General features: G+C 41.1%; 1 protein-coding gene across 3 annotated transcripts; it reads right to left on the bottom strand.

Annotated features, from left to right (window-relative positions):
• Positions 1–30: 30 nt before the first annotated feature.
• On the bottom strand, positions 31–7,500 carry LOC108156486 (fructose-bisphosphate aldolase). Of its 3 annotated transcripts, XM_017287967.2 has the most exons (4): positions 7,391–7,500; positions 3,314–4,130; positions 3,056–3,255; positions 2,112–2,253 (listed from the first exon to the last, which is right to left on the bottom strand). In XM_017287967.2, exons 2-4 carry the CDS (start codon positions 4,107–4,109, stop codon positions 2,158–2,160), a joined length of 1,092 nt encoding a protein of 363 aa, XP_017143456.1. In that variant the 5' UTR covers positions 4,110–4,130; positions 7,391–7,500; the 3' UTR covers positions 2,112–2,157. The 3 variants fall into 3 exon arrangements, with proteins under 3 accessions (XP_033244664.1, XP_017143456.1, XP_033244665.1); XM_033388773.1 differs by lacking the exons at positions 2,112–2,253; positions 7,391–7,500 and adding an exon at positions 31–1,371; XM_033388774.1 differs by lacking the exons at positions 2,112–2,253; positions 7,391–7,500 and adding an exon at positions 2,428–2,622.
• Between the last annotated feature and the right edge of the window lie 6,574 nt (positions 7,501–14,074).

The raw sequence follows: 14,074 nt of genomic DNA, 5'->3' as shown, positions 1-14,074 counted from the left end.
ATCAAGTTAAAATGAAAAGATTTCGTTCAATGTTTTTGTTTTTGCTCTTTAGGTTCTTTTATTGAATGATGTTCGTTCAACAAACACCCATAATTAATTTTGTGATGTTCATTTCTTCAATATTTGTGGAACATGTAGTTGTTGTTTCAGTTCCTGGTGGTGTTTTCTGTTGTTGTTGTGGTTTTGTTCGTTTTCTCATTAAATTACAGGTATTTTTCTGTATGCCATGCCTCTTTTCTTTCTATTAACAGGTGCAGATATCGAATTTTGATTAACATATAAATAAATAAGACATATGTATATGCATATGATAAATATAAATATGATAGACATGTACATAGGAATATATGCACATTATTGTTGGGTTAGTTTAGTTTGATCGGATACAATCGATATCGATCACACATTTTGGATCGTGGCTCAGTGGGTGGAAACGATAAACACGAGTAACAATCGCACGATGCACTGCTGCACCGTGGCCTATATATTCTTGTTTTTTTTTTTGGTAACAGCAATATGTTTTTTCACATTGAATGAATGTTGTTGTAGTTCTTGTGATTGTTGCTGTTGGGTTTTTTTTGTTGTATTGTGTTTGTTTATTTGCGTCATTTGTTGTATTTTCACTTATACTTATTTAATCATAAATATAAATTGTAATAATAATAATAATAATAAAACGTTCGTTTTTCATTTAACAGTTTTGTATACAAACGTTTAAAAAAGTAATAAAAACATTTGTGCGATTTCAATGCTTCCGCGACAACAGAGACCAACAGGTTCTTGGATGTTGATTGTGCTAGAGATGTTCTTAGAGGAGGTTTTATTTTTTTTTTTTTTAGTATGCTTCAAACGATTTACGACCTTTGCACTTCCACATTGAAATCTTACTCATAGTAATCATAGTGATAGATATAGAAATTGCATAACTTCAACAATTGTGTTTTCGTGTGTGCTTACAACTAAAGATGAGTTTGCGTCTCAATCAACATAATTCTCTTTAATATATGTATTCACTTTTTTGTTTGTTTAATTATATCTGTTGGGGGCTGTTTATGTATTCAATTCTCAAATATATGATAACATTATAACATTATTGTGTTGTAATCTTTCGTTTTTTGTATTTTTTTTTGGGTTTTTATATGCTTGCTGCTTAGCTCTCGAAACTAAGTTAAATATGAAGAAACAAATCTGCCAAAAATCAAACATTTCAAGCAATCTGCTTTATAGATAGATATATGTATAAATATATGTGTGTGTTGGTGGGCGATTTGCCGCAGCTCCTTAGTAGGCGTGGTTGGCCACGAACAGAGAGCCTGAGCCGCTGCCAGCGGTGCCGGCCACGTACTTGCCGACGGAAGCTTCGCCGTTAGCCTGCGAAAGAAAAGTCAAGTTACAGCATTAGTATCATGTGGAAAACACTAACCCATTTCCTCGCTTAGTTACAAACAATTTTCCTTAATTATACCTTAACTCATAACTTTGGATGCCACAGGAGAAAAGTTATATTTTGCCATCTCGTTGACTCTTTCAAGTTTTCCCCTGTGATTTTCGCTTCGCTCAAAAACTTTTCCCGCCCACCTGCGGCACTTTTCACAGGAACATTTTACGCCCACAAATACCAGAAAAACTTAAAAACTTCTTTGAGGAACAGCCCGATTCGATTAAATGTAAATACACTAAAAACTCCAGTACGAGTCCACTAGAAGTGGTGAAAAGACGAACCCAATTCTTGTGAATGGGGGTGTCTGGTTATCCCACAATAAGCTTAACATTTGCCTTAAGTGTATACAAAAGTATAGATTTAAAAAAAATATACAAAATATATATAAGCCTTAACTAATATACAATTAATATAAATAGATTAAATCATGAAACAAAGAAGTGTGTAAAATTTAATAGATAATTTATTTTGCTTGTCGGTTTTTCTTTGTCTGAATTTGAAGTATCAGATCATCAGCAACATATTACGATCATAAAGTCTAGTCAGTAAATATATAGTGTATAGGAAAGTCTAATAAAAGAAAGTGATCCATGTGTAGTGGAATGTCTGCCAGTCGCAGTTCAGCTCCAGGCCCTTCGAGTCAAGTGCAGAGTTCAGCCTGAGGTTATTGCATTTTGATTGGGGCTCTTACTCGGTGTTAGGTCTGAGCTTTTTATTTAGTATTTGTGGCCAGCAATAAAGAGGCTGGTATTGGCGGCGTACGAGGGAATCGAGCCGGCCACGTATTTGCCCTGGCTAGCTAGAGCGTTGGCCTGTGCGGTGCGGAAAGGAAGGAGAGCGGTAGGATTGTGGTTGGGATTAGTCAATTAGGGAGCATTTGTTGGGTTTCGGATTTAGGGTTACATCTAGCGAAGCGTGCATGGGGGTTAATGCATGCGAATAGGTTAAATATGGAATGGAAGAGTTAATCATGGGAAAGCATTCTGTTAATGTCTGTGGGGTTTTTTAATGGGTTTATGTTCATTATATTGCAAAAGTTACATCTTTTATCGAATATTACATCATTGTACATCTCTTTCTTGCTTTCAGTATCTGTGATCATCCACATGCAATGTATCCACACCAGCAGCACCGGAAACAGAACCAGCCTCGTAGCAGCCACAGCTGGCCGCACTATTAGCCTGAGTATGGGGTTAGGATTGAGATTAGAGCGAGATTATGGGTTCAATGTGTTTAAGAATTAGGATTGATTCAGGAAATTAGTTGATTAATGAATGAACTCGATTAACGATTAAATTGAAAGGAATTTCTCTTTGCTCTTGAAACCGATAATGAAATTTTACGACTTAAATGAAACGAATGTGAGTTAGGATTGGCTGGATAAGATAATGAAATCGATTAAAGGTTAAGAATGAGGATTACTTCGCTTGGAGATAAGATAGGAAGCAATTTCGTTTCATAATGGGATCAATAGGTTCGGATTGTGTGGTTTATATAGGTCGATAATGGGGCTTATACCATGGAAAATATTCTGTCACCCAGCACTTATATAACTAGACACCACTTAGCTAGACCCAATCTTATATAGATCCGTTCAAGGAGTAGAAAACTCACCCTGGCGCGCTTCAGCAGCTCGTTCTGACCGGCGGCAATGTTCTCCTTCTTGCCTCCCCAGGCCTTCAGCACGGAGGCTTGCAGGGCACGACCGTACGAGAAGGTCAGGGCCCATGGGCGGCCCAGAGGAACATTGTTGATGGCGCTCAGGTTGACGGTGGCCTCCTCCTCAGACTGGCCTCCCGACAAGAAGGTGACACCTAAACAAGAGATCATTTAGTTTAAGAACAGAATAGAAGGGCTCGCGGATGGACTCACCGGTGACGGCGGCGGGGACAGTGCGGCGCAGAGCCAAGACGGTGGCCAGGCCGATCTCCTGGGGGGTGTTCTTCTTGGCGGACTGGCCAGCGGTGACCATGTTGGGCTTCAGCAGAGTACCCTCCAGGTAGACGTGGTGGTCGCTCAGAGCCTTGTAGACGGCGGCCAGGACGGTCTCGGTGACCTTCTGGGCACGGTCCAGATCGTGATCGCCATCGGGCAGAACCTCGGGCTCCACAATGGGCACGATGCGCTGCGACTGGCAGATGGAAGCGTAGCGGGCCAGCACGTTGGCGTTCTCCAGGATGGACTGGTAGGATGGGGTGTTCTTGCCGATCTTCAGCACGCAACGCCACTTGGCGAAGTCGCAGCCGTCCTTCTTGTACTGGGCGCAGCGAGCGGCCAGATCGTCGAGGCCCTGGGTGGTGACCTCATCCTCGGAGCCGAACAGTGGGACGACACCCTTGTCGACCTTGATTCCGGGAATGATGCCCTTCTTCTTGAGGATATCAACGAAGGGAGTGCCGTCATCGGCCTTCTGGTAGAGGGTCTCGTGGAACAGGATCACGCCGGAGATGTTCTCAGCCAGCTTGGGGTCGGTGCTGAACAGCAGCTGACGGTAGGCACGACGGTTCTCGTCGCTGTTCTCCACGCCAATGTCCTGAAGACGCTTGCCCATGGTCGAGACGGACTCGTCGGCGGCCAGAATACCCTTGCCGGGTGCGACGATGGCCTGGGCAATGCCCCTCAGCTCATCCTGCAGCTCCTTGCTGGGGTAGTTGAAGTAGGTGGTCATGTTTGAGATTCGAGTGTAGTTCTGCAAGATGCGAGTCCATTTTTTTCCAATTGATGGTTGCGACGGATTCACGCAAATGTGGCAAGAAGAAAGAGAGTTTTCGTGACATGTTAGTAGGCGATAAATTGGGTTCTGCAATGGCTTGCAGGACACCAAAGAAAGTCCTATACGAAGAATTTTGACGGCTTATGTGTGAACGCGACAGCAGCAAAAATATGTGTACTCAATTTTGAAAGATCTGTGTTTAGAATATAAGAACACTAGTGCGAAGGATACATTTTAAAACGACTTGTCAGATTTGTGTTTTGAGCTTAAAATCTTTCGATCCCCTTAAGTCCCTAAGTTCAGATATAGACGTGGTTATTTATTCACTTCAATTTATTAAATTTCACCTGCGCGGACACACCATAATACCTACACGGTGTATCTACCAGATTTTGTGGGTCTCTTCTTCATCCTATATCTTTACGATTACCATAGATCGCAAGAATTTATTTTCATTGACTAAAATTCTTTTCTGGCTAGTGTAATACACAGCTGATGGCAAGAACAAAGAGCAAGCAGAAAAGAGAGGGAGAGAGAGTGGGAGCGCGAGTGCGAGTGCGCTCTCCGTCCCACCACATTTCACGTAGTACACACAAAATGTTGCTCAGCTTTTTTCCTTCATTATATTTGCAAGTGAAAACAATTAACCAAAACTATATTTCTTCCGGATAAATCACCCCACTCTGTGTATCTAAGCCCTGTTTGATTTATGACACTATTTGAGTTATTACTTTCACCTATTTGCCCTTTAAGCAAACCTACTAAATATACAGAACCAAAGAGAGCGGTTAGAGAGTAAACCAACCTCGACGACGATTTTTTAGTAACTGAGCAAAGACTCGGAAGCTCTTTCGACGTCAACCTCTCCTCTGATGTAATCAAAGGCAAAGCCCTGGAAGCAATTTACACACACATATGTATGTGTGCCCCTGCTCATTCTCTCATACCACTGGCTGTACCCATCTCTTTCTATCACCCACATAATGCGTGACGTCGAAACTTTCACTTTCAGCCTGTGGTTGGGTGGGCATGCGCTGCTTGGGCCTGACATTGAACAAGGTCAAACAGCAATGTTGCCGGCAACAGTGTTGCTAGAGACAGTGCTGCGTGTTGCTGAGATGTTGTTGAGAAATTCGTGCGGCGCGTGCACGGAGAAAGAGAGAGAGAAAAAGGGAAGGGGTAGAAAAAATACACATATAGGAAGATATTTTGGCTACACTTTTGTGTTCCAGAGACACGCATTGACTTGTTTGACATTGACATTGAGTCAAGGACTGGAGAGAGAAATACCAAATCTATAGATAAGACCATCGAAACGTGTCAAAAACAATGTTCCATCTCACACAATAAAAGCACCATATAACACTTTGAATAGATAGCTATCTGTATCTATAGACAGCGAAATCTATCTATAACCGATTCACTTTGAAAATACACACCTACACGGGTCGGGGAATCAATGAGGACTGAAACGTTGCTCGAAAGTCGGAGAAATATATAAGAAAAGAAGAGATGGAACAGCAACAGCAAAGACACTAATCAAAGTAAATTCACGTTGCTATCAAGGAACTGGTATAAAAATAAAACCGACACATGTGTCGCCCTCCTCTATGCACGAGTATTGAATTGGTCGTATCTGTGTGTCGAAAAACAAGCTGATAAAACGGGCAACGACAAAAAAAGAGAACGACATGAACTGGAAAAAAACAAACAGTGAGTGTCTTGTGTGGAACATTTTTGGAAACGAGCTCTGCCTGCTCCTCTGATGTGGCCACATTTTGTATCTGAAACAGAAAACAAGCCCCCCCGAACAGACGATCCAAAGGTCTTTCCAACATTATCATAACGAGATTTTAGGTCCGGCCTCCCAGGGCACCACAGACGACAGTGGGTCAAAAGAACAGCCACAGTCCACGGCGAGCGTTGATAAGAACCGCTACACTGATGCTGATGTAATAAAACCAAGCTGACGTCAAGGGAGAATTTGTAAATTGTCGAGTGAGCAGTGGACAACAGCTGAGAAAAGTTTCCTCTCTTTCCATCTGCTGTGATTCTTTAACCTCTTTTATCTCTTTATCTCATATAAGATGAGATGCATTTAAAGAGTGCAGTGAAAACAGAATAAGTCTATGGGAAAATATACAGTAATTGCTACAGTGCAAAGACCTATAGTTCTGTAGAGAGATGTTCATGGGAGTAAAGGAAATACAAACTCTGAATACTGCACTTTCTGTAGAGATATTTATTGGAGTAAATGCAGTGAAAAGTATCTTCTCCACATCCAAGTTATCTCTGACTTCATTTATTCTTATGTTTACCATATCATTCTGTTATCTAATTTTGTTGTAGGTACCTCGGGTTGACCTTCAAAATAAGGAAGTCTCTGTTGTTCGAAAACTTGTTTCTATCGGGCAAACACCCTTCTCTCTCTCTCTCTGAGTGTATCTCTCTCCCTCTCTGTCGTAGATGAAGATCTCTCGTTTCTCAGTTTGTTGCTCTTGCCCATACGGCTGTAATTCACAGTGCATTATACATACCTCTGTCATACATCCATTACGAAAGGTGAATAAAACTTATAAAAGGTACAGAGAGAGGCAGAGAGAGACCGAAGAGTCAACAAACCGAAAAACTGGCGATGACGTTGGCTAATTGAAGCCTAATGCAAAAGATAGATTATATACATATGTATATACAAATATGTCTAACATTTGCGGCAACTATTTATAAAGAAAGACCGCAGCGGCGACTACAAATTGCAGTTGAAACTTTGCCAATAACCAAATGAGCTCAGGCACCAAAAGGCAGAAGAAGAGAGAGACGTGTCTCTGCCACTGTCTGTGTGGAAGAAAAGAGAGCCGGTCGAGCCGGTAGTAAAACTGCCTGCGAGTGGACCGATGTTACCCGATAGCAGGTCTCGATAGGGGTGTCGCTCCAGCAGGCGGACCACTGTACTAGACAAAGCTCCAACTCAGGGTTCTAGAAAATGTCGTAAATAAATATATGTATGTTGAAATAATTCCCATCACACACACACACACACACACAGAAACTCGGGTGAGAATATTTTGTAACGATTACGAAACAGCCGTCTAACGGAATGGAAAATTTCCCATTGAGGATTACGAGACTGCAGCCCGAATAGCCGAATCGAATGCACCTCGATGGCTCACTTTTTATTCACTTATTTTTCACCGAAAAAAGGGGTACACATTTTTATCACTTATCGTCGCACTCACCGAACTGGAGACTAAATCTGGGGGAAGTTCGTCTGACTGGGTGTGCTGCTGCTGCTGCACTGGAGGAGAGAGCTCAACGCTTTTATTTTCGGTCCGTATCGCTGCTGCTGCTCTGCCTCTGCCTCTGCTGTGCTGCGCGGCTGACGACGACGTCGGCGTTGACGTGAAATTCCATCAACGGGCCGAACGGAGCGCGTCAAAAGGTTGTTTAGAGGTCGTCCGTGGTCGGTGTTGAAAAATTCCCAGCAACAGATGTGTGGCAAAACACCGAAATGAGAGCTTTTAGCGAATGCACCAACCGCGTGGGTGGGTGGCTGTCCTTGGTGTAAAGCTGTGCACTGCTTGAGGTTTTGAGTGTTTGGCGGGTAAATTATGAAATTTGAAATTGTTTAAGTATTTGACTGAAAAGTTAATTTGTTGTTTTATTTAGGGGTATACTCCTTCTTATATTTTCCATTTAAAAACTCTTTCCTTTGGTAGCACACCGTAGTCTAATATGTATCCAATTAATAATTAATTAATGCATGGAATTTCCTCCCCAATTTCATGCGACCTGCTTTACTTCGAGGGGTGCATGATTTTTTTGTGCTCCTCAGCAGCAGTAACACCAAAAAAAGAAAAAATGAGGGACATGCGACTGACTTTACGCCATGCCTGACCTCCTCCAATGTTAAAGGACTCAACTCACACACCCAAACACACATGCAATGGGGCAAACAGCTGATTGAGAGAAATCTGAAATTTCCCTGTATTTGTATTTTTTTTGGAGAGTTGCTGCAAAGTGGTTAGATGTTTGTAACGCAGAGAAGGAAGAATATCCGACATCATAGCTAACAAAAGAACGATCTATCAAAAGACAAGACAGATAGACCAATGAAAAAAGTACCTAACAAAACACATATTAAAAAAATATTGTTCTGGGCGGGAGAATGGTTGTCAAAATTTGAGGGTATTTAACCCTCGGCGTGCAGTTGTAGGCTCTTTTACTGGTTTTTGTTTGAGTGAAAGAGTAAAAGGACTCTTTTTCATGAGTAATTCTCTCGCAGTGGCTATGCTCTTGGCACAGTTGCGCCTTGTTTGCAATGAAGAGGTTAATGTACTCCTAGGGCTTACGCTGAACAACTACTCGTACGAGTATGATATAAATTAATTGCGATACTTTGATTCCGTAAGTAATCTGTGGCTAGTTTCCCCTAAGCCCAACAAAAAACATAAGTAAAATATCGGTTTCCATAGAGGTTTTTGGGCGCATTCTTATCTAACGCAGCAGCCACTGCCACAGCCACATGGCTCTTTATTGTCCTTGCTCTCTCTCTCTCTCTCTCTCGTTTAGGCGTCACTCGGCTGTTGCCTTCGTGCGGAACGCCTTCGTGGGAGTGCTGCTCCTCTTGTTGGGGTTTTTGGGGCTTGCCCCAGTGTCATCCGTGGCTGCTTTCAGTTGGAATTCCTGCGTCGGCCGGTCGAGTAGTGTGGCCATCGTTCGGTATTTGTCCTGCCACACGTGTTGCGTTCCCACTTGCGCCTGTCTGGCGCTGCGTTCCGTTGCGCGTTTCTCCGTTTGCCCCATCGAGGCAGAAATCAAAGCGAAATAATAATAATTATTGAGTGAATGGAAAGTGGAGTGCACAAACAAGAGAATATACCAGCATTTCAGTGTTAAATTGGAGCCAAAAAATAAAGAACGTGAAAAGCAAAAAAAAACAAAAATATATAATGTTAAATAGTTTAAGCCGTTTTGGTAAGAATTTATGGCGTGTAGTATATATTTTTCCATATATATATACAGCATGTACTTCATACGCCGATTTGTGGTTGATGATGGTAGCGCTTTCGGCAAACCCTTCATTAATATGCGACAGGCGACGCTGCCTCACCCACACCCATTGTCTGCTCATCTGCATTCTGCCCTAAATGAGAACGAGAATGAGTATCCTATAACCGACTGAGCAGCTTCCTGACTGCTGATGATAATGCTGATTCTTGCCTTCCGCAACAATTTGCTTTGAGCGTGGGGGCATACCACTCAACCCACCCACAAAAACTCCACACACAAAACTCAACCAAAAACCCAAACTCTTAGTTACATTTCTCTAGCTTTTGTTTGTGCCATTTGTAAATTCTTGTTACCTTTTTCCTTGTTTTGCAATTTTTGTACTCAGCGGTCGAAGGTCGAAGAAGGTATATCGTATTTTTGATTCAATAGTTTCCTGTCCGTTTGTATTTTTATTGCATGAAACAATGTATTTCTTTGAAACAGCTGTGATATTCCCAATTTTCATTACCATGATGGCACTTTTTGTAGAACTTTAAGTGCATGAGATATTTATTCTTATCTACCAAAATTCAAACGGATAATCGGATACATTTTACCTCCAAATGTTTGCATACATTCTGGTAGATTTCAAGCCTTGTCGTCACTTCTTGAAATTGTCTAAAATATAGGATAGATAAGGAATACTATCAATCAATAGATAATTATGTAATTTATATATAATTTCATCAACTTTGCCATTTGATAGGATTTATTCCTTTAAAATAATTTTTCTGCTGGTGCCCAAACTATAAATCACTGTAATGGGTATCCCATAGTCGGCTATCAATCAGGCTATTCTCTGTTGTTCTCCGTTTTGTTTTTATTTGTTATTCGAACAAAGTGTTTATGAGTGCTGTCGGTCACTGGTGAATGGGTTAGACTTTGGCATTTTGTTTAATTTAAAATTTTTGTGGCATACAGCAGCAGGAATGACAATCTCTGAAAATGGCACAAATTGTGGTTTGAAAGTGTTTGGAAGCTGGGATTGTGTGAGAGAGCTCCATTGCAGATTTTGAGTGCTTGAGTTTAGGCAGACTCAAACTTGTGTTATAAACCACTTAGAACTTTTTCAAAGCTTAAGAAAAAAAACAGAGTTTTGCTTAGTGCAAAATGTCGAATTTTAATCAACTGCATTCCATGGAATAATATCCACCTTATACCAGCTTAAACTATATATTTTCATGGTTTCAATATCGTCAGAACTCCTTAGAAAAAGATCATTTATAATTTTTTGCATTCGAGTGTATCAAAGACCGAGTTATGCGGCTCGCCAAAGAATGCGTATTTTTTTGTGGGATTCTGGGGAGCGACTTAGACGAAGAGCGACGAAAAGATGAAGATAAGTAGCGGGCCAGTAGGCTACTTGGGCTAATTGTATAGTCTTCGATTGTACCTTATTGGAGATACACTTTCGATTTGAACTTTATGTCCTTAATTGTATTCATGGCATAAGTATAGGAATTTGTGCTTCTGGACAAAATTGACTGGACTGGGACTTTATTTTGGGTTCTCTTACACTTTAGATTGGTCTAAAATTATACTTTACTTTGGGGATTTTCCTTAAACCAAAAATGGGAATTTCTCTTTTATTTTACGAGTACTAATGGACGTCCTTTTTGGACATCTGTTGGACATTTCTATTTCAGATTACTTGTGGCATGCCGCAACATACATATTATTTCCATATATTCTAGGTCAACATTTTTGTGCTTAAGCTACACTCTAACTGCCCCCTCTACCCCTCTCTTGGCGCCATCGTTTCCCCGCAATTGGCCTTAAGTCGAGCATAAATTATGCATACAGAAAGAAGTAGGGAGAAATAAAAACAGCAAAAGGAATTGGAGAACGGTAAAAGCGAAGGCAAAGGCAAATCAAACAAACGGCAAGAAACATGAAATGTTGTAAAATAATTTCAATTCATTCTGGTACTATTTGGCATGCCCCAGGGTCCTTAGCCGTTAACCGTTGCTTATGTGTCATTGTATTGGTGCTTCTGCTACTCCTGCCGGGGCCCTCAAAAGAATTCTGCAGAATTGTTGTGTTCAGTTTCGCTTATTTATTGCCCAGAGAGGGAGAGAGCACAATGTGGAGGAAAACACAATAAACCAAAGAACACATGGAGCACATAGAGCATCCTTGTTAAAGTTTCCTTTTTTCGCCAGTTTTCTTTCGCCATTCGCCATATGAGTCCCTTTCTGTCGTTGGGGTTCCATTCAATTAATTTATGCCATACCCTCGTAGAGGGAAACTTTCACATTTGCGATGATTTTGATGGGAAAACATTTTTAGGGTGGTAGGAGGGCGTCCGGGAGTGACGCGGCTCTGAGGTGGCAAACCATTCATGTGGCCATCTATGAAAATGTTAGAAATTTAATATTATTTACTCTATTGAGAGTAAAGCCATCTATTCCTTCGATAACCTTATAAATTAAAATATCTGAATACAGATCTTGAACAAAATTCATTCATCAAAATATTTATCATTATCTATTCATCGATATATTTTCATTAAATCAGTAACTCTTTCTTTTTTTATTTCTAAAAGAGTAAATACTTTCCTGTAAAGTTAAATTGCTTAAGATTCTGAAAAAAATAGTAAATACTCTTGTTATTTAGATTACGATTTGTTATGTTTTAGTTTGTTTGTTTATTTAAAAAAAATATGTACAGATTTGTTTATTTTTCCAATAACAAATTTATTTATCATATTTATAAGTTTTGTACGAATTCTTCGAACCTCGATCTAGTGGAAATTATCAGCTGTTTTTCCGCAAACATATATCTGAATTCCTGTTTTGTCTGGTCATGTGTTATACCCTCCATTACCAGACTTTTATTAATATCTAATATGTATTTTTATGCTTGTTAAATTTAAGTAGTATGAGCCAAAAATTGTTGAAAGGCCGCGAGAGAAACCTTATTACACCAGCCAGTGGGGGCTGGGCATTCCTGCCCAGCAAGAAGGCAGTTCCTTCGAGGAGTGGAGTGTCGAAGAAGATGTCGGTTGGTTGCCTTTGCCTTTGCCCATTCACATTGACTGTTTGCTACAATTCGCAGTGAATGGAATTTAGAGCTGAATGAATGGCAATGCCGGGGCATGAATGGCACAGGATGAGGACGGTGGCTTGGGCGGGACGGGGCGGTGCGGGCTTTGATTATAAATAACGTAAAGTAAGCGCACATGAATGCATTTTGATTGTCTGCTGTAGTTTACGGCACGTTTCCTTTATTTTTTGCTGCTCCTGTTGTTGCTGTTCCTGCTGCTAGTGGAGTTGTGAGGAAAAAATGGAAATGAAACACGACAAACTCGCTGCGAAATATCTGAAGACGCAGCGCGGCAGGGGAGCAACTTCCTTAAATGGTGCACTAATGTAGAAAAGAAAAGCATTTTTTATATTTATTCGCTTGCCACTTTGCATGGAAATTCCAACTGCAACGAGGACATCGCATTTCCTTACTGCAATTTTCCAACGCGCGCACTCCGGTTTCCTCGGCGCCCCACCACCACGCCATCGCATTTGCCAGTGCCATTTCCCCTCTTCTTCATTCTTATTCTCATTCACTGTCTCCTTTTCGTAGCCTCCTTCTTCCCATTTCTTTTTTTTTGAGGCCATGCAAAATAATGTTTCATGTTGCAATAAATGTACGATTCAGTCCATGTGCCTCCATGGCCCTATCCGTTCTGGCACATCCCTACGCCCATGCATGCCACTCAAACAAAAAAAACCATATATAACATAAAGACAACCCCCACTACTATCCCCTCTACACACACATTGCACATACGCAGCGTTGTACGCAGTTATCCTTGCGCCCATTTTTGGCTCGTTCTGGCTATGCTTGGGCCTTGCCAACTGCAAGGCAGACAATTTATTAACCCTTTTTGATATTTAATCCGCTTCAATGATGCTTAAATCATCCATTGTGCTGTCTTTGTGGTCTGGTTGCTATGAGATTGTTTATGGTATGCAAAATTATTTTCTTCATAGATGTATTAACGCCTGTTTTCTTTTTTTCTCTGACTGATCTCTGACTAAATATAGAAGTATCTGCCATTCCCTGTGATTCAGTTGACTTTTCCGCATGGTCTGCTTGAAGCAAGAGCTCTTCAAATTTAATTAAATATCTGCTATATTGTGGTTCCTAATTTCGGTTCGTTTTCCAGGCGTAAATGTTTAATGAAGCACCAAACGTTTTCGATTTTACGAGAACCGACTTTGTTTACAGTCCCGGCAGTCTCGTCTCCGCTTCCTGTTAACCCAACTGGGTCTAATTTGGCTTCCTTTCGTGTCCTGTCCTGTTCGTTTCTCCTGCCATTGTCTCTCTGTATTAATAATTCGTGCGTTGCGTTTGTGTCACGTTTTGCATGGGCCCAAAAATATTCGTGGCGCGTTGCCCTTGTCAATGTTGTCATTTCCTGCTCATCGTTGTCCCCTGTTGATTTTTGCATAATTTCTGTTCGTCCAGATAGCTTAAGGATTGCGACAGTACCAAAAATCGAGGACAATATCGAGAGAGAGATGAAAAATGGTGAAGCATAAAATTCCATCAAATGGCAACCTAAAGCATCAGCATGAAGAGAATCTTTGAACCGAACCTCAATCAGGAGCAACCCAGGTTGCAAAAGTAGGGACAAATATAAAATACAGAACACAGATACAGATACAGATACAAATGGAGAAGCAGACTAAACCAAGCAGAGCAGATAAGATATCGCACAGCGGAATGTTTTCATTTTGTTCGCAAGCATCGGAGCATGAAAATCAGCATACGGATTCCACTTACCCATCCCGTCCTGGCCCTTCCCGGTGCTGCTCCGTGGCTTTGTTGCGACCTGCAGGAGTGCACACACCAACATTTGGCATATGAAA

Source organism: Drosophila miranda, chromosome 2 (assembly GCF_003369915.1).
Source record: "Drosophila miranda strain MSH22 chromosome 2, D.miranda_PacBio2.1, whole genome shotgun sequence".
Taxonomy (NCBI): Eukaryota; Metazoa; Arthropoda; class Insecta; order Diptera; family Drosophilidae; genus Drosophila; species Drosophila miranda.
Note: the sequence above shows the minus strand (reverse complement) of the source record. Positions and strands in the feature narration are given on the sequence as shown.